This window comes from Synchiropus splendidus, chromosome 7 (genome assembly GCF_027744825.2).
Source record: "Synchiropus splendidus isolate RoL2022-P1 chromosome 7, RoL_Sspl_1.0, whole genome shotgun sequence".
NCBI classification, from domain to species: Eukaryota; Metazoa; Chordata; class Actinopteri; order Syngnathiformes; family Callionymidae; genus Synchiropus; species Synchiropus splendidus.
This window is the reverse complement of record NC_071340.1, coordinates 7,090,206-7,111,066: the sequence shown is the minus strand read 5'-3', so window position 1 is coordinate 7,111,066 and position 20,861 is coordinate 7,090,206. Positions and strand designations below refer to the sequence as shown.

The 20,861-nt window shown below is 40.4% G+C and overlaps 1 protein-coding gene across 2 annotated transcripts; it reads right to left on the bottom strand.

The window, feature by feature from the left end:
* Positions 1-35: 35 nt before the first annotated feature.
* scamp1 (secretory carrier membrane protein 1) lies at positions 36-8,929 on the bottom strand. Of its 2 annotated transcripts, XM_053871585.1 has the most exons (10): positions 8,621-8,929; positions 7,426-7,506; positions 7,163-7,273; positions 5,199-5,210; positions 4,751-4,859; positions 4,492-4,620; positions 4,241-4,400; positions 4,040-4,141; positions 3,849-3,966; positions 36-3,310 (listed from the first exon to the last, which is right to left on the bottom strand). In XM_053871585.1, the coding sequence occupies exons 1-10, from the start codon at positions 8,675-8,677 to the stop codon at positions 3,149-3,151; spliced, it is 1,041 nt and encodes a 346-aa protein (XP_053727560.1). In that variant the 5' UTR covers positions 8,678-8,929; the 3' UTR covers positions 36-3,148. The 2 variants fall into 2 exon arrangements, with proteins under 2 accessions (XP_053727560.1, XP_053727562.1); XM_053871587.1 differs by lacking the exon at positions 5,199-5,210 and having other exon boundaries at positions 8,621-8,922.
* Positions 8,930-20,861: the final 11,932 nt, after the last annotated feature.

Here is a 20,861-nt window from a genome sequence, read left to right as displayed (position 1 = left end):
CCAATGAATGTAAAAATGCCAAAGTTTCTCTCAAATTTTATTTCATGTTAATACCATAAATATACAAAACTCAAAACTATTTCACATGCGACAAAGGCCAGACAGGAGTGCAGTACATGTTTTCTCTTTTTACACTTGATTGATAACTCGGGATCAAATTCTTTACAAAATGTACAAGCGTGGATATTCTGTCTCTAATTCACTGGAATAACACAGTCACCAATCATAAACCGAAGAAAAAAAAATAGCGACAGTTTAGCTCGTCGATAACACCAAGCGATTACTAACAAAGGTTTTCGCTTTATAGAACAAACTGTCCACAACTAAAGCTACGTGGAACCGTCAGAGGAGTTTGAGAGATGAAGAAAGTTACAAAAAAAAACAAAAAACAAAAAAAAAAACAGTGGGTGATCACGTCACAAAGCAAGATGAGAATCTACAACAGACTTTTGGTAACTTTCTCACAGCTTCTGCACAGTAGAGTAACACTTGAGGAAGTTTTCATTCACACAGTCCACACAAACCAACACTTTCTGTTTAAAGGGGTCATAGAACACGTCGTGACCTTGAGCATTGGAGCAAAACATGTTTAGGTGAAGCTCAATATTCTAAAATATTTGACTATTTGAAAAACCAAAAATAATAATTTTAATTAGTATAACAAAATATTTAATTGCCTGATTCATACCGAGTTTATGAAAAGAATTGGCATGAAAAAAAAAAACAGTTCAAAACAAAACAATACAAAAAAAAAACAGGAAGCAAATCTCAATATTAAACAAACCATTTTCATTCCATGGCCCCTTTAAAACACTGCAGCTACATTCATATCCAAAATACAAACCAAAACAGTGAAATTAACTTACAGCATAAATAGAAACACAAAATCAACAGGAGATGTGCAATATAACATGAGAATACTGTTGTTAGGCCTAATTCCTTGAAGATAAATACCTTGGTAACACTTGCAGGACTAACACTCCGTAATGATCACAGAAGTAGCCGTCGCGGGTCATCGCTCATGCACGTCTCCACGCAGCATTTCACCACCAGGAGGCGCTTCAAAACAATTGCCATACACGTCCATATAGTTAGCAGCAACGGCGTGCTAGTATGCCATGAATCACAGGATCTAAACACGTGTGGGATGTGTTTCGTGTTGGTGATGTCATCAGTGTAACATGAAAACAACACTTGTTTTTCGGTAAACAGACATTTAGCCAGTGAGGTTTGACCTCACTGTCCAGGTCAGAAAAAAGGCAAGTGGCATCGCCAACTAACTGCAGCTTGGTTTGTGGTCATAGACTTGTACTGTATCGGTGCTCAGACGAAGTTGATCCTGGCAGCAACGCTACTCAGGTTCAATGTCACATGACTTGCTGAGCTGAAATGAGTGTTTCGCTAGGTGGGCGGACCTGCTCAGGAGCAGCTCAGGGCCGTGCCATCTTGGGATCAACTGTTCGGCAGATGCCTTCAAAATAAATGAGGTAAGCTGATAGTTGGAACGTGCGACACCAGTCATAGATATGATGATGATGATACATGAGCTACAATGGGCTCCTCCAGATCACACCAGTGTGTTTCATGGATCCACTTTAATGACTAGATGGTTGTTCCCAGTGACATGTGGTCAGGTTCATTGACTCAACTTCATCAGACAGAAACAGATGAATGTTTGGCTGCACACCAGCTAACAGGTCATCATCTGCTATCACTCATTCTGCCCCCTAGCATGAGGCAGGAGAAGTGCACGTCTCACTTCACAGCCATCATACGATTGTTAACGTACGAGACAAAAAAATCCCAAACTATTGTAAGTTAAATAGAAACTAATTTCTGGTAAACATACACTTACATTTTTCATTTTACATTCTCCAGCGCATGACAACAAGTGGGCTACAGCCTCACTTGCCTCTCCTGACCACACGTCCCAGGTTGCTACCATCCCAGACCTACCAGCAACCAACCACAGACTTGCTCACTTCTAGGATTATAATCCCTCGTAATATTTCATCCATTCACCAAGAACTTTGAAAATATTGCTCCAAAAAAAAAAGGTGAACTCTAGTCTAGGTTTGTCCATCCTGTCACACAGTACAAGTTTATGACTGAGTCGAATACGTCAGCGAGCGAGGAGAGTGGTCGTCGGATGGATAGCAGCATTAGATGATTAAAAACAAACAGCAAGACAGCCTGGTAGAAAATACGAGCGTGTCTGTGTCGCCACACGAGGATCTGAAAAGGCATTTTTCAGGACGTAATGAAGTAAAACCATGGACAAGCCAAACAGCCGGTGGGACATGCAGATATTTGAGAGCTCCCATCTCACTAATGCTGATCATCAACCACTTTGAAATACTCACTCCTGGGGTGGACAGAGATGGAGGTGGAGAGAGGAATCTTACACACATGGGACCAAACCCGGAGTCACCGAGACGAATGATGAGAGCAGTCACCTCACTGGGGGTTGGTGGATGAAGCGAAGTGAAGACGAACAAGTACAGCCGCGCTGGTCCCTGAAACCATCCACCTCTACAGGAGCAGCAGGTTCAGCACATCCTCTGAGGACACGTCCACACTCTTTTTGGATGAAAATATCTGTTGCTGTTTCTAGTGCCATGCTTTTAATCATTCATTTTCTTGGAATTTAATGAGGGAGTAATTGTTTATATCACATTTTATTTTTATTCAATGGTTAATTGTTTTATGAATAATAAGCTGATAGCCAAATTCATAGATTAAAACTATCAGTCCTCAAGGCACAATGCTTAATCATATTGATATTAGTCTGTCATTTTTTTTCAAAGAAATATCACTGATTTAGCACTAAACAGCACAATAAATATAAAGATATTTATTTCAGGCTTATTTATTGTGTATGCATTTCCTTATTTTTGATATTGGTCGAGTAAAAAGTTAAAACTGAAAAGTAGTTATCTCTATTTAGAGCTTTTTAAAATATTCTTTAACTTGTTATTCAACAAGATATGCGTAGATATTGTTAGTATGACGGCTACAACAGATATTTTCTCATGAGAGAACGCAGGTGTTTGACTCGCCTCCCCCGGGTCTGGATGTCTGTCAGAACCAGCGCTGCCATAGTTGTCCGTCTCCTACTTTGGCATGATGTCTGAGTGAGCGGTCACGATCATGGGTGAGGTTTGAAGGCTCCTCGGGCAGCGTTGGTGGCGGCGTTGGCTGCGGCATTGGCAGCTGCGGTCTGAACCGTCTTATTAGACATGACGCCAGTTGCAAACTCTTGCTGAGCCTTCTCGAAACTGGCACCAGTGGTGCGGTACAGCGCGTGCACCTGCAGAGAGAGGGGGCGGAATTAGAAGGTTTACCAAGACACAAAACATGGTGTAGGAGCCTAAATGCAGTTCTTTTTGGTTTAAAAAGATTAATAAATAATTTAAGTTCATTTAAAAACAGGTAAAATTTACAACAATATACGTTTATTATTTTGGAAGGAGAGACTGAAGAGCCTGTTTGTGGGTATTTTCTGTGATTAGTTTGTCATTTATCAATTGAATGGTGTGAGGTGGATGGGAGTATGTGTTGAGTTTTGAGTTGCTGTGCACCTTTAGTCACCTTGGGGCTTCTGTAAGGGCAGTGATGCTGGCAGTCGGGAAAAAGTAAGAGTGGAGACCCACGTTTTTTTTTTACTTCTCTCTCGCTGTCTGTCTGGATAACTTTCGATATGCTTTGAGTTTTTAAATATTCATTTGTGCGTCCACAAGGTGCCTAAACCTGTCACACTCTTCTCCAAAATCCCAAATATTTATGATATATATAATTCATAACATGTCATTAGTGTGGAATGCCGAAGACAAAAAAAAGAGAGTTACCTTCTTAAACATGATGAGCGAGCCCACAGACAGAGCAGTGAACAGAGCTGCGATAAGCAACATGATGATGCCCACGGGGATGCTGGTGTTCAGACCAGTCAAAGCTGCGATCCAACCGCTGACAATAAGCCACGACAGCGTCAGTGAAGATCTCAGAGAAAACACCATCTGTGGTTTTCCTACTGACTCACCAGGTTCCCCAGCCGATGATGCCGATCGTTTGTAGTACGTGAACGCCAAACTGACAAATATAGACGAAGAAGAAGACAAAGAAGCGGAATGAACTGTCGCTTCTGGAGGGGAGAAAGAAAACAAGGTAAAAAAAAAACACTCCTCTTCTGGACCATTAAATCCGTCTCAATCACAACGTGCTGTTACAAAAGCAGTTGTACCTGAACGCTCCATATAAAGGTCTGTACCAGCAGACAAAGGAACAGGGAGTGAACAGCAGGAACCACAGCAGCGCCAGGCCAAAATCTACACCGCGATTCGGGTCCACAAAGAACCAGGCGAGGCAACCAAACATGTTGACGAACAGCGTGCCCGCGTGAACTGGAAAAGAAACAACCGGATTGAAGTTTCATCTGCAGTCCTTCATCTGTAATATCTCCAATAGGGGCAGTAATGTGCAGGATCCACTCACACATCCAGATACTGTACATAATTTTCACAGTCTTCTGAAACTCTACTGGGATGTCGACTGCAATGTCGTGATAGAAACATGGGCCCACGGGGAATTTCTCCGGCAGAGGCGGCCAGTTGTTTTTGCGCCCTGAGAGGGGAATGAGATGAATAGAAATAATCGCTTGAAGCAAACTCATCGCAGACAGAAATATACTCAGATAGTTGCTTTCTTCAGGATTCCACTTTTAAATGACAACAGTCAATGCGTTCCACCGTACCTGCTACACTGTGGGACTGGAGCTCTCTCTCCCGGCGGTCGAGCTCTGCTGCCTTCTTCTCCAGCTCCTCCTGCCTTCTCAACAACTCGGCCTGAGCGCGAGCCTGGTCCTGTATAGCAGCACAGAAACTCTCTCAGAGCTGAAAGGTTCAAAACTTGTTTTTCCTTACAACAACCACAAATGAAGGTCATTAGCAGGAAAAGCACACTTTGTCTCGCCTGTTTACGTTGACTAGCAGCTCCATCGCAACACAGTGACATTCAAATATGTTAACATTATGCCAGTGATCAAAACACTGCATGAAAAATGTCCTTATTTACAGCTTTCCACTCAAGTTTACAAACGTGTGTTAGATGGGGAGAATGTTCATACTCATATGGAGAGTGGCTGAGTTAAAGAGGATGCTAGCAGGGGCAGGAGCGAAACAGTAACAGGTGAAAAGAAGTACCTGACTCCGGCGCTGTTAAGCCAGTGGAATGAAACAAAACCATGAAAAAGTACAAAGAAAACAGCAGAATGATCAAAGATCTTACAAACAAAAAAATGAGACGCATCACAGCAAGCACACATTAAAAAAGTTTAATAGAAAGTTGGAAAAAGTTGAGCATAAAAGAGGCTGTAGCAATACACTGATCTCATGATACAATATACTATTCAGCTCACAATATGATATATGTCGCAATGTTAATTGATTGATTCAGTATGATACATTTCTTATAAGCCTGCAGAATGATCTATAATATTTTAAGGGATACTGGTGGCTTAGGAAAGCCGATAACCTGTATCAGTCCGATATTCTGGGCCGATATTTGACTTTGGTATTAAGAAAATGACAATGGGGAGACATTAATTTCTTGGCAAACCTTCAATGAGGAAAATGGACAAGATACATTTATACTTATTCAGAATGGTTTTATTACATAAGATGAGCAGAAAAATGATGAATAAATTAACAAAAACATAAAAGGGCAGAATATTTTACATACACTTTGCCAAAGCCACGAATGAGCAGCAGGGTATATCCCTAACACAAGAGGGCGCAATTGGACAAATATTGACAGGGACCGGGTGAAAAATGGCCCAAAAACTGACCTCTGGAATGGATGCATACACTGATATAAATAACATATCTTTATTAATCTATTTAACTGTAAAAATAAAAACTTGGGCAGTTGATGGAATCTTTTTGATGGCACGACAGCCATATGACGCTTTTCCAGTTCCACTCCGGTAGAACCAGGTGACAGTGAAAACACATCAGTTTTTCCAGGAGGAGCGGGGACAATAGCCCTGATTTTCTGTATGTCCTCCAACATAGTTCTAGAACAAAGGATGAAGGGAGGTGTGTGACATCGCTGTTAGCTGATTGGTCGATAGAGATGGGGCGTGTTTTTTAGCAAGCTGAGCTCAAAGTAAATGCAAGCCTCTTGTAGCTCACAGTGCGATTCTTCAACACAATATTTCAGCTTTTGCGGTCTCTGTAAAGCAATGTTGTGAGAAAATAAAGAAATGGAAGCACCAATACTGAAGCATGAAGGACCACAACCATCACAGCGAGGCTAACAGGCCCAGCTATGGCCGTGGTTTGATGAGATGGATGCCAACTACGGCTACTGATCAGCAAGAAATGACATGGATTTGTTTGTTTTGGTTCAATATCTTTGGAAGTATACATTATGTGAATCCTGAACACACTAGGAGCGGAAGAACTGAACATTATGATCAGACTCTAAAATATTACTTATTACTTACCATACATTTTACTAGTCTTTTAATGCATTTACAAGGACTGATATCCGTAACTGTATTTAGAATGTTTAATCTATTTACTGTACATGAATTACAATACATATATCAAGAGCCGATGGTAAGCATGCATAATATTCAGAAGTCGTTCTCAACAACTTCCATGTTGAAATGAGAATAACAGAGTTGAAATCACATAATGCCATTGAGTGGCATTAGTTAACTCCTGACTAATGGCATATTAGTCACACTTTTTGAATCTACTATAAATGGACCTCAAAGGGAAGATGTTATCAATAAGTAGCCAATAATGTGTTCCTCATGCAGACATTTGTTACTACAACAACCCAACAAAACAGATGCTGTCAATAGCATTTTTTAGAATAACCAGCAATTGGACTCTCACTTGGACTGACAAGGAGGTGGGGCTTTGGCTGCAAAGACTATGAGAGGGAACTTGTTCAATCTGCGAGTAACCACAAAAATGAACCTTGCATATTGCAAAGAACACATTCATTTATACAGGAGAATGTATGTGATCTAGAAAATACCTCCGTGATGCAGGACATTTCACCATAGCAGCATCTAGTTGCCTGGTTCAACATATTCAACCAACACCGGAGGAAGTACAACTGTGATAAATTGCAGATTGTGAATCACCTGTACCTGAGTCTGTTGTTGTGTGTAGGCCGGTGGCTCTTCTGTTGGCTTCATGATGGCAGGTTGTGTATTCTGGGTTGGTGGCGGGGCAGTTTTGGGGGCATTTCCCGGAGCAGCCTGCACACCAGGAAAAAATATAGATTAAAAAACTATCTGCAATCAGGCCACAACCTGTGAGTGAAATCATCAGTGACAGAGCTGCTGAGCAACATAGAAGTCAGGTAATAGGTCAAATGAGGTCATATGCAACAACGCCATCACGTTCTTACCGTCCTGGCATCTGTGAATGGGTTATATTCCTCTAAGCCACCAGGAGGGGCAGAACGGGTCACCTGTGTTACAGAAGGGTCCTGCAGAGAAGAGAAGAACAAAAAAAGATATACATTAACATTTCACAAAAGGCTTCCGACATAAGATTCCATCCACTCCCAGGGAAATTCAGTATGTATGTATGTATATTCATGTATGTATTACAGTACACGGACACAGTAATTTAAGCAGTAGACATATATGGCAAAGTTCTGTAAACATAATTGATTTTTGATTACCGCAGTAATAAAGAGAGAAAAATACAGTACAGTACATCAATGAATCATTGATCACCTTTGCTCACTCGTATTGTTTGTTTATCTATATTAAAAATGGAGAATAGTACAATATACGTTCCTCTGATTGCCTGTGTGTCACCATATTTCCATATTCCTTACTGGTTTTCAAACAGATGTAGTAGTGTGTCACAACATTTCTGCTAGTGATAAAGTGTGGTTCCCTACTGTCCTTCAGACTTTTGCGTTGACTAGGGAGTGAGCAGATACTGTAGGGGCTGATCACAGGAGGACTGGGAGGTGAACTGTGAAAGCATCATGACACAGGTTCATACAGAGGGTGACGCCTTCAGAATGGAATGAAGCACTTGGTGACTATAACGGGGCCAACCAACGGATCATTGCACCATAAGTACTCGGCAGTAGTACTATTCACGACAAAGAAAAACAATAACATTGTGCATTGAATGGACTGGAGAATGACGGTGTAAAAGTGCGCCCTGCGACAGTCGTGCACAAACTGCACATCGTCAATGACTGTCTATTAAAGCCACCACTAAAGCCAAGCTACTGTTCAATAAAACACATGAAGCTTGATACTAAGTGAAAGCAAGAGATCCACACCGCGTCAGAGACGGAGGTTAGCAGTCCAGCAGTCAGCAATAAACAACAGTTAACAGCCACTGCTGGCACCTAGCAGGCTAACATCATTTCCTCTGACAACGGGGGCGATTTTAACCATCAATAGTGGTAAAAAATCATCATTAATTATTCAGTTTAAGATGTGATGAAGGCGTCGATCCATTCGGCTAGCTAGCTCCCAGTGCTAACTCTTAGCAGCAGCAGCAAGGCAGCAGGATGCTAATGTATGACTGGCCTCTCTGAGCCGTCCCGTTATGTTCATGTCCACATCAGCTACCTGGAATGGGTTGCTGAAGTCCGGGTCTGCGAAAGGGTTGCTGTCAAAGTCAGACATGGTACAGCCTCACGGATAGCGGTTTCCTGCGTGGAAGAGCTCCCCGGTGCTCCGGTGAAGGATCGCTGCAGCCTGCAGTCTTCTCCGCCTCCTGCAGATGGAGATCCCGCTCTCTCCTCCGGGCCACCCAGCCAGCGCACGGAGAAGGATGAGGATGGACTCTGACATCACGCCTTCAGCACCGCGGAGAGCATGACGTCATGTCAGGTGAGCGACGCTTACCTTCACGGAGCAGAGATGATGCCAGTTGTTGTACGACTTGCTTGCACGATGCTTACACTCAAGGACCGTTAGTTTATTCAAGTGTACGATGAGTGGAATTCTTTCACTCTGAAACTGAGGAACTTGAGGTTGACTTTTGTTACACTCATAATTGTTAGTCACTGTGTCACATGGGTATATATACAGTATGTATTGCCGTATACAGCTCTGGTGACAGGGTGATATGCAAACATGCTTGCTGATAACTTTACAGTACACACCTCTGAGGTGAAATGTACACAAACGGAATGGAGAAGAAATACACCAAGCACAATAGTACATGTGTTAATACATGCTAACACGAATTTACCTTGGTAAACTTAATAGATTCCAATTTAGACCAAAGAAATATTAACATTTGTATACTTTTGGGCAAACTACATGTATAAGAATAACTTTATTTTACGTTACTTTGAAATGCTCTTATGTTCTGTTATCTGAAAGCAAATGTATCCGGTGCAGAGAATTAAAATTACACCATCACCTCTTTCAAGTAAAGAATGATATTAGAGCTGCTGTGAAAACTCAGCCTTTGGAAGCAACAAGGTGTAGAGTCAAGTTATGACAGAAGGTTTGGAATGCAAAACGGCGATGACATAGGTTTTTAAATGCACCGTTTGATGTTTTTTTTTTCCCTCGCAAAGCAATCTCTAATTAAGAAACACTGGTTAATACATTTTTGTTTTCTGTTAGTATACAGTAATCCTGGTTGCATATGCACACATAAAAAATACATGATTAGTTCATGTCACAACTAAACAATGTGGCGTACATTTTTGTTTATAGTTGTGCACTATTACAGATTACTGTTGTGAGAATACATCTAATGGTGCATCTGGACACATCTTCAATGATGTATCATTAGGTGTTTCAGGTCTTTCAACAGCACACACCCTCCTCCAGGTGACCCAGCCGAGGCTGATCAGACCCCAACTTGTGTGGGCTTTGGCCAAAGATTGTGCCACAAAACCCCTGCATTGTGGCACGATCTTTGGCTAAAAAACAACCCTGCATCCCTCCCAGTAGTTACTTAACAGGCCTGTAACAACAATGTTGTAACAACAACAACATTAACAGCTTGGTTACATTAGGGTTGGAGTTTCATCTATTGAGCACTAGATGGGGTCATTGTTCTTGTTTTTCTCTGCAAATTGCATGTGAGCTTTAGAAACGTCTGTCCCCTCTGTTGCTTTTCATGAATTTAATTTTTAGATGAGTCAATGTCGATTAATGAATCAGTACATGCTTAGATTCCATTGTAATAACGAGATATATACAACTCTTGAAGTTACATCAAGTCTTCCGTGTATGCCATATATAGGCATTCACACTGGCTCCTCCATTTCCCCACATGTTCATTACAAGTCTTTTTTTAAAAAGCATAATACTATGCTTTTCCCTTCACCATTAAGCGATCATGACAAAATGCTTACACTGTGTGAATGTAAAATCTGCTGTGTTTGCTCACCAACATGCCTCTATTCTCTTCAGTTTTCCAGCAGATTCTTTGTCTTCCAAACAATTTCAATGTGCAGGTGTATGTCGATGGGTTTCCTCTCCACTCTGACTTGATAATGTTTCAGGATCCCAGGGCTGCAGGGCAGGGAAAAGGGAGTTGTCCTTGATGGTACTGTTATCCCTGTGTCCCAACAACTGACAATGAATAGATCAGAAAAACAATCACTGTCAAAACTACATTCATTCAAATGAAAACATTCTGGGGTTAAAATGCCCCTCTGACATGTGGTTTACAGTCTCAACATCAGGTGTCATCCGCACAGTGGTCAGTAAAACCACCTGGTCAGTGACACCACTTCAGAATTGGAGGAGATGATGTGCAACATTAGGACAGTTTGGCTACAAAACAAACAGTGCCATCTTAAGCCCTCGCTTCCTTGCTTGTGCACAAACACTCGCTGTTAAAACATCATAGTCGTCTCCTCTGCCTGATTATGATGATGTTAATGATGGCAATGATGTTAATGATGATGAGGACGATGATATATGGAAGCATCTGCTGCAGAGATGATCTTTGGCGCCTGTTAGAGCTTCAATCTGCCGACTCAGACTGTTTCCTGATATAAATCTGACCGCCTTCCTTCGTCGGACGCACTAAGACAATTGGCTGGAAATCATTCCTCTTCTGATCTTATGTGCATTAATCCTCCTGATGGCCTCAGCAATGCTTCTGTCTTTTTTATTGTTTGGTCAGGCAGCCACACAAACTGGCCACTTGGAGGCGCTACAATCCAGTTGCAGCGCTCAACTTTTTTTTGTGTGCGCGTGCAGAATTCTTTCTCATTTGCCATCAATTTATTTTCATTCAAACGAAGGGTGACCATGTGAAGAACATCAGATCAGTTGACAGCCTGTAAATGTGATTTAAACATTTAAGCACCATTTACCCAGATTAAGTTTCAATTGAAGAACAAATGCTATTAGGTGGAAATCTCTCAGTATGTGGCAAAAGATGGAGCTTCAGATATTCGCCTTCCCTGCGCTGTTGTCTTGTCTGAACGAAGAGTAACTTTTGTTATGCAATATCGCGTGCATCGGATAATTGTGTTTTCGGAAGATATGTTGATGCGACACAGCATCTTGCAGTCTCACTGAGATCACCTTCATCTGTTCTGTTTTCCTCATTTAAACTGCTCGGAGCAGTTGAGAGGTAGTCTTGTCGTTGTTGTTTTATTTATATAAAATCCGATTGTTCATTTATTTTTAATTATTATTTTAGCAAGAAATTGAATGAGGTATATTCTTTAACAGGGTAACTTCATGTAAGTTGAAATTGAGTTACAGTAAGGAAGTAGAAATATGAATAATCTAAAATTGAAGTGCCATATTTTTAATATAATAATAATTTAGATACATTGTAATTTTATTTTGTTGTATTGCTAATTAGAAACATAATTCATGTTCTTTAATATCAGTATACTGTGAGTAGATTTTTGTACTAACTAATATATAAAAAGGAGTAGTAGGTGAGGAAGGTCTTGTGCCTCTTCTGCTGTATTCATCAATGTTTTCTGTAAGAACCAACCCTGCAACTTGGTGCCATTACGGTCACACACCTTTGTTCTTTGGCTGTCAACTTACAGAAAGGAACCAGAAACAGCAGATGATTCATGAGTTGAGACTTGGAGTAAAGCTGCTTCCTCTCAGCACAAAGGAGCCAGCCATCTAAGGATGTATTTTAGCTCAAGCTAAACATGTCGCACAGACCTTAAACAGACTTTTTGTGCTTCGATATCAAAATACTTATTTTCATAGTGTACTTGTAATAATGATCATTTTCAAATACTGTGTTACAACAGGCTGCTTCTGCTTCTGGCCATTCAGTCTGGGAGCATCTCTAATGGCTCATATTATAGCAAAGCTGCTTGTACAATGATGACCACAGTAAACATATAAAAAACTGGAATTTTTCAGTGCTTCGTAATGCAACAGCCCTTAAGCTGTGACATAAGGTATTTATCAAGTGCAGGTTTATCAAATTGGCAAATGAGTAAACTATATTCCTACATTAGGATAAACATTTACATATAAAAGCATATATTTTTGCAACATTGCTCTGCACTATATGGGAACAGGATCAAAGAGGAAAATATTAGAGGGGGAAATGTAAGTGTTGTGCTTCTGTATAAACAGCATCTCTTATTATCAGTGCATTTATGCCGCAGCTTTTATAAACATTTGCTGTAATTCATCACAATCCGGCTCCAGTCTGCATTCACACATGCACGGAAGCAAGCAAGCAAGCATCCACGCGCTCGTGCACACTCACACTCACACACACACACACAAGAAACGAGCATCGGTTCCTTCCCTAATCTCGTATTAATGGACCCAATCACAGAGTCTATGAATAATCAATGTCCAGCGGTCTGCAACCGCGGTACTGAGACCTTGAGTGAAACTGAATTTTCCTAATAAGACACACACACACACACATCCACACACCTTGAAGCCCTGATAAACCCTAATGCATTATAGGCAGAGGATACGTCACATGGTTTGTTTGCTGCAAAATGTGAAAGACAAACACAGCGGGCTGTGAATGTGGACTCATGTATGAGGAAGAGATGTCTGTCCTTGTCCAGGTTGACTTCTCCCTTTCCCTTTCAGAGTCCGTGTGGAAGCCACCACTCTGGCTAATAGCTGCTACATTAGTCTCTTAACCAGCTGGTCATGGCCATTTGGAAATGTTCATTAGGTCGGAGCCCAAAGTGGAGAGGTGTGATAGTTCACTCCTGACCAGAGGCGAAGAGCAGACGGACAGAGAGGGACGGAGATGTAATTCGCTGGCTGACTTGACAAGCCAGTGTTAAAAGCTGCAGATGCAATTATGGTCATTGCCCCGCATAAGAACCCACTGCCTAATTACAGCTCATTAATGTCTATGAGTGTTATTTTAGGGCCCTGAAAGGTTGGCTAAGCAGGACTTGATATTATGGCATATTAATGCTGCAACATCTGGTGTCATTCTGGCGACCGAGGGCTCCTCGAAATCCAAGTTGAAATCTGTGAAGCAACACGATCCGAATGTTCACATGCATCATGTCTGGAACAATCTCACTCCGAAAAGCTTCACAGCAGTGAGAAATGAAACCTTTTTAATAATAAAAATATTATTATTATTAAAAATAAAATAAGAATAATTGGCCTGTCTCTTTTCGGATGGATGAAATGATCAGCAAATATTTGAAATGGCACAAGGATTGTGTTGGAGGTGGACTGAAGCTGCGTTTTCGAGTTTATTGAGCAACAAGTAGATTAACACTTCATAATTCAAATAATGACCACACAAACAGAAAGTATCTGTGATGTTAAAAAGAAAAACAAAAGGTTTTATTTAATACTTTTGAGCCGTTTTATTTGAATGCCATCATTAGATACCAGCCCTGGGCAAAGTGTGGCCCAGAGGCCAAATGCGGCCCTTCGATTGAATTCATGTGGCCCTCCTGGAGTCTGAGTAAAACTATAAAACTGACATTGTTGTTGTGTCTGACATTTTTGTTTTGCGCATTTTTTTGTTCATTGTGATGCAACTGAAACATTACTTTCTCGTTTGATTCTTTTTCCGTTTACTATTTCAGGAGTATTTCTTGTCCTTTAAAATACATAAGAATTGAAAGTAGATTTTGGAATCTATGAGACACATTTTTAAATGGAATGTGGGCTAAAGTAAATAAACCTTAACAAACCAACATTTTCTGTGCATTTTTAAAGTGTAATTTCATAATTTCATTCACAATTTTCTCTATCTTTCTTGGGGATTGACGGCAACGCTCAACGTTGACAATATTGGAAATTTAATTGCCCGCCTCTGTTATACACTATAAAAACCAAAAAGTCAACAATAATAATAACGAAGAAAATATAAATATTACATCCCTAATACGGTACCTAAGAAATTAAGTCGTTTTTTTTAAGCAACAATTTAAGCGCCTATGAAATACTAGTTGAACACGATGTTACTCGATACAGAGTGACACAGTCAAATCATTTATAATAATATTAACATTGAACATTCCCCGGTTTCAGTTATTTTCAGTGGATAATCTTAGATTATTAAAGGATGCGTTTAAAATGAATTCATTAAAAGAATTTAGCAAAAAAAAAAAAAAAAGAGAAAGTGACAATATGGTTAATATCCACATTGCAGTACTTCAGGATGATCATAACAGTCACTGCAACAGCTGGAATGACAAGAATACATGCTTTACAATCCAAAATGGCTGATAACGGGTGAATACTTTACATTCTAATGAAATGCTACTAAAATGTATTGAATTAAAATGATTTACAAAGAGTGTGGTGTCATTGAAAAACTGCCATGAACTGTAAATCCAGACAGAATAAATGAAATGAGTCAAAAGAGTGTGTCGTATTTACAGCCCAGTCTGAGATTTACTCAACGAAATGAAACTTCACTTCATGTATTTTATTTATACAAAGTTCTTAAATGACTATTTCCGTTGTTTTCTCTGTCTTTGTTTGTGACCCCATGAACGGTATGGAACACACCATGCTGCGTTTATGAGATACAGATATTCAGGCTTGTGTGTGTGTGTGTGTGAATTTGCTCGCCGTGATGACCAGTCAGAGGACATTACACACCGCGAAGGAAATCAGCCCTACGACGCCCAGAAAGCCATTGATTCTCCATTTCCATATTAATGAGCAAATTTGTTAAGAGCCGGCAGGAGAGGGAGAAAATAGCGGGGTCGTCATAGGGCACGACATTTCTAAATAAAGCTGATGCTGAGAAAAATGGAAATTAAACCTTTTAGTCTAATAAATTTGAGGCATCCACAGCAAAGCGAGCTATTTGCATTTCCATTTGTGGCTAAATAATGAGAGTGCGGACCCATGATGAGAACGCCGCCTCTGTTTCTTTTTCTTATTTTTTAGAGGCGGAGGTGACCCCTGAATACTCAATTATTCCATTCCACTGTCCTCCACGTCGACGTTATTAGCTGTGTGACCTCTGAAACTTTGCTCTTGCAGAATATTTGTTGAACTTGTGAGAGCCTGAGAGCACACGCGCAGAATACACCCACATATGGCAAACAATGCATCGGTCAGAGCAAGTTTTTTGCAAAACTATTGACCATGCTTTTGAAAAGTCATGCTAACACGAGTAACCAAATTTCAATGCTATATATTGCTCAGTAAATAGATCTTTAGAACAAAGATGTTTTCCAGCAATATCATTATTTATTCATTTTAAATAAAAGAAGTTTTATCACACTATTTCAGGTCAATATGCAGCATCAGTACATTAAATAAAACATCTGCATCGAGGGTGTGACACTTAAGCTTGTTATTTCTGATTTTGTCGCCCTTTCATCAGATCGGATTTGACGCAACTCTTCTTATTTTTGAGGCAATAGCACTGTTTGCCTGAAGGCAAGCTGACTTCTACCGGCTCATGAAGGCCTGGCTCACCGTTGCCCCCTACTATAGAAGGGGGCAGCACTACTTCAACTACAACTACTTCAACAAACAGAACAAGCACGTCAATAACTTGGGGGTGATATTTGGCCATCACAGCTACAGTATCCTGGTGTGTTAAGAATATCGGTGTTGTGTTGAGTGGAGGGAGGAAGTCCATTCCATTCTTCTTTAATCTGATTTTTCCTGCAAATGCTAACTTGGAACATGTCATTGCAATAAAGCCGCCGAGGTGAATATGTATATTAAATTCAACATGTGTCAGTTATTGAACATAAGTATGTTTATAACAGTTTTATTGGGAGCACTGGTATGATATGATGTTAATAAGATGAAAATGTAAATCTAAACTCTTGTCCAACATACATCTTGATGTCACTTGAGAAGAGCACTATATGACTACATGAGTCACATCCTGATTTCGATTGAGACCACCTCCTGACCAAAATAAATTTTTTTCCAACTCATTTTATAATGTTATGCACATTCATTAAATTCCACTGCAGCACTTCTCTCTTCGTCATGCTCCATCTCAGTAAACTCACACAGTAGCTGCGGCTGCCGACCTATCGTGATCTTAGTGTCAACATGCATGTGCATATCATCATTGGAAAGCTCTCATTTTCTGCTTTCAGAACCCACTTTTTTTTGCACTGACTTATGAGTAGGACTCATGAGAAGAGTTAATCTGCTTCGTGTTTGGACAGCTCTACAGCAGAAGTGCAGGACACTATCATAATAATAATAATATTATGTGACTTAAAAGCCCCAGTGCTCCTATTGATATGGTGTTAGAATATTCTACATGGGATTGACCCTGGAGGAGTTATGGTCATTTCAAATTGCGAATTTGAAACCATGTCGACGGCAACACGTTTGTCAATAAGGGGTTAAGGAAATACAGTTCAGGAGCCTTAAATAGGTGGACTTCTCAAACCAAAAAACAAACAAACAGAAAAAACTCCTATCGAAGTCTATCATTTCTGTTACTATTCAATGGGTGGATGATGGATCGCATCCTTAGATAATTTAGTTGTCTTTATTTGGGGATGAGTCCAGGAGTTTAGCTTACTAGCACTGACTCAAATAAGTTGCTCTTTGCTCCTCAGAGTAGAAATCAAACGTCCCGCGTCTGTCGGATGGATCGCTACGTCTTCATCCCTGAATATTCAGCATATGCAGGTGTCACTTTAGAAAGCTTCACTTGCTCTTAAGCATCCCTGTCAGGAAGAGTCTCTCTCCTCCTCCCTCTTAAGCAATACGCTGCACACACAGACACACACACACACACACACACAAAAAGCATCACTGATTGAATTTATTGGCGAATGGATGTTGACTAGACCACTCCAAGTAGGCTAGATTGTTGTTGTTCTCGGATTGACAGACAGACCCAGAGCGGCTGATTGAAAGTGCCTTTTAGCTTGCTCTCACTGTATATTTGATTTGGCAAAATGGAAGGGGAGTCCAGTGTTTTCCCAGGATGCAAGTCTCTGTGTTTGTGTTTGTGTGTGCCCTGCTTACATTGACGAGTGGCTGCTTTAGTAAATGCTGCATAAAATCCACCGCCTTTCAGGTATTAATTGAATAATGCAAGCGCTCCTCTTGACAGCCATCAAGTGGGCCACTTTCTCAGTGGCCTGCGGTGCTCTCCTCGCTCGTGAATTGACTGGATTTATCTGTGTTGTTCCAGCCAATGGACGCCATTTGTTCCAAATGTTGGACATAAACATGCAAAGAGCAGAGGCGTGCACTCATAAAACAAGCTTCTGGATTGTTGTTTTACAGCCCAAAGGGAAGGAGGGAGGGGGCTCCCGCTGAGCCAACAGTGTGCTTAAGTTCCTTTCAACCGGTGATGTGATGAAAAGAAACGGAGGCTGCCATAAACGAAAAGGAGAACAAGCTAGGAGGAGGGGAGAAAGACAGGCCAGTGTTGTGCGGCACTTATTTTCCTACATGAGTTTAATGGGACACATCTCATTGGGCGCCTTATGTCGGCTAAAAGATATTTAGCTCTGCACCTGCAGGACGTTCTGGCCTAATAAATACCATATAAAGTTTTTAGAGCGCTTTTATGTGGCAAATTGCACAATGCATTCTGCAAAGATTCAAATCAATTACCCTTAAAGTTATCTGTGAATTACTGAACGCAGCTTGACTCCTAAAGTGAGTTCTTTTTGAGAAAATCATAAATGCAAATGATATTTTTCACCTCTTAGTAAGGACAGTTGTGATGTTGTTCAAAGTTGGTTTTTACTTAAGGAATGTTTCACCCTCATTCGCCTTTAATTTTTTTTTTTAAATGCTCTAAACTTTGGTTCATAAGCCACCGTTTTGGCCTCTCACATATTTTTTGACAATCTGTCTTTGGCAGTTTGGTCTATTTTGTCCTTGAAACGTTGTTGGTGTGCAACAACTGCCTATCTTTAGCATCAGTTATATGCCTGTTGTGTTTAAAATCAGTGTAAAAGTCCAACAATGCATTTTCAATATGTAAAGTTTGACTCAGAAAGTTCCCCAACTCTTTTTGGCCCCTCTGTGGTTGAGCTGTTTTTGTCTTTGCCCACCTGTTTTCTATACCAGCTGTTTTCTTTACCAGGTCTCCAGTCAGCTCTACTACTACTTTTGTATTGACAATGCAGAAACAGATTTGGGAGGGAAAAAAGTATGTGCACAAGAGTGTGAGCACAAAGCTTTAGTAGACAAAGCTTCATAGATATTCTCAATTGTTAGGAGGGGAAGAAGAGTAAAAAGAGTTTGTGGCTACAAAGATGATTCTGATTTTGGCAGCTATTTACAAGTGGTCGATCCAGGGGAAAATTTAATTCAATCATGACTTTAAAAAACAACTATTTAATTAATCCATTTTAATTCTATTCTATATTTGACAGAATGATCAAACTCAACATCAGCGATGCAGCAGAAAAGTTGCTATTTCATTTGACCGCTGGAGGTCATTTTAAGAGCTGAGCTTTTGAAAGGTTTGCTCAGTCAGTGGATCTGCACCTCTATGGTCCGACTGTGTCCGAGCTCCAGGGTCTTCTGTTGATTTGCACTTCAGTTGATCAGATTTGGTCAGGTGTGTTTGTGTAAAGCTATGTAAGACCTTGTAGCAACAAGGTTCGATTTGCTGATTTGGCACCTCCCTAATTTTCCACAGTGATATTCCCCTCCCCGACAGCCATCTATTTTTATTAGGCGGGAAGAATATGTTTGTCCAAGAATATCAATAATCCGAAACAGAGCCGAGGCTCTCGCTCACACTCGGGTGTGAAACAAACATTATCAACTGTGGTTTCAGTCAAACTGTGGCTGGACGAAATGTCTCACACACACTCACACACACGCTGCCCCTGGCTCCAATGAGTGTGCACTCTCCTATTACAGACAGTAATTACCGTCAGTCACCCTGTGTGTCCATAACAAGGCAGCATAATGCCCTAATCAAGCCGGGATTAATCCAACCCTCTCTCTAATCACTCGAAAAGTGATTTATATTGTTTTTCCTGTTCGGAACAAATGAAATCTGTAGGCCAAATTAATACTGGCTTTTCATCAGCGGGAAGTTAAGAAGCCACTAACCATCCCATTCTCGTCACCGAGGCTGCGACCAAGACGCAGACTCGCACGCAAATGTTTTTAAAGCAAATCAGCTGCTCGGATGAAGCTGTCGCCGCACTGGATTTTATTTGCAGTTCAGTAGTTATCGCGTTAAAACATATTATGTTTACGATGAATCCTTCTTCTTGACCCTATGGTTGACGTGGGATTTTTGCAGAGACGTAGAGAGTTCTTATTTCAGGATGTTGAGGCAGGCGGCTGGAGTAGAGGTGTCACCGCAAATAAATATATAATATATGTATAAAAAATTGTATGTACAACACAATATCAAATTTGATAGACTCAATAATGTTTGTGGAAAATCTTTGCCTTCTACATTCTATTATTCGTCCTTCAAGCGGAGGTCAGCGCCTCTGTAATTGTCCACTGAGCTTTGATTTGTATGTGTATCTCTTCAGTCTCAGAAGATACCAATGTCCCTGCAGGGTTCTACTCTACCCAAAACAGAGCATATGAAAGAATGTATGACTTTAATGACCCTCCAACGGTCACAAATCACAAACATCAGATGAGACCAGTCTTATCTTTCCTTTTATGCATCGTATCTGAGCTCGATAAATGCCCTTCTTTGTAATAATATTGCATTCATGACACAGACAAAAAGCCTGATATATTGACATATGAGCCAAATTCTGTCTGTACAGAATTGCCTCATGAACTCCTTTTGATTCTTCCGATTGAAATAATTCTTTATCAGATTCAGATCAATCATTTAAAACTTCCAGTAACTTCATATTAGCTGATAGACCACTGTTCATGTCTCAGACAGGTCCATGAACTGAAACAAACGGTGTCCCATATCTGCAGCTCATGGTCAAAGTTCCTTGCCATAGTCACTTGACAAAGAGTTTATATGTGCAGTCATCTTTACCTGACTGTCAGAAATGATGGAGTAAAGGAAACAATATTCCCATTATAAGGCAACAGCTCTTCACCATGCACCGTCTAATTGTTCTGTCTGAGTTAAGAAGTCCAAAATCTTAAAAGTTATTGTTAAACTTGATAAAGAGCAGCATTTCATGACCAACTCGGAGGTCGCGCTCGAATGAGACTCTTTAATAACACGTGTTTTACAAAGTAAATTCTGCTTTGATTGAATAATTCCAATCACAAAATAAATGACTTAGAATAATGCAATTCTATGGTCAAGAACTTGGGAGATGTAAATGATATCTCCTGGGGAATCTCAGCCAGCGCCTCGATTCTTTTTATATACATACATCTATATTTTTGCATTGTAATGGACGTGAACTCATTTTTCCATCCGTCTTCCAATTTCATTCTAATGAAAAGTGCTCTATATCATTCCGCACAAGTCATTTGTCAAATTGCATCGGCCCCA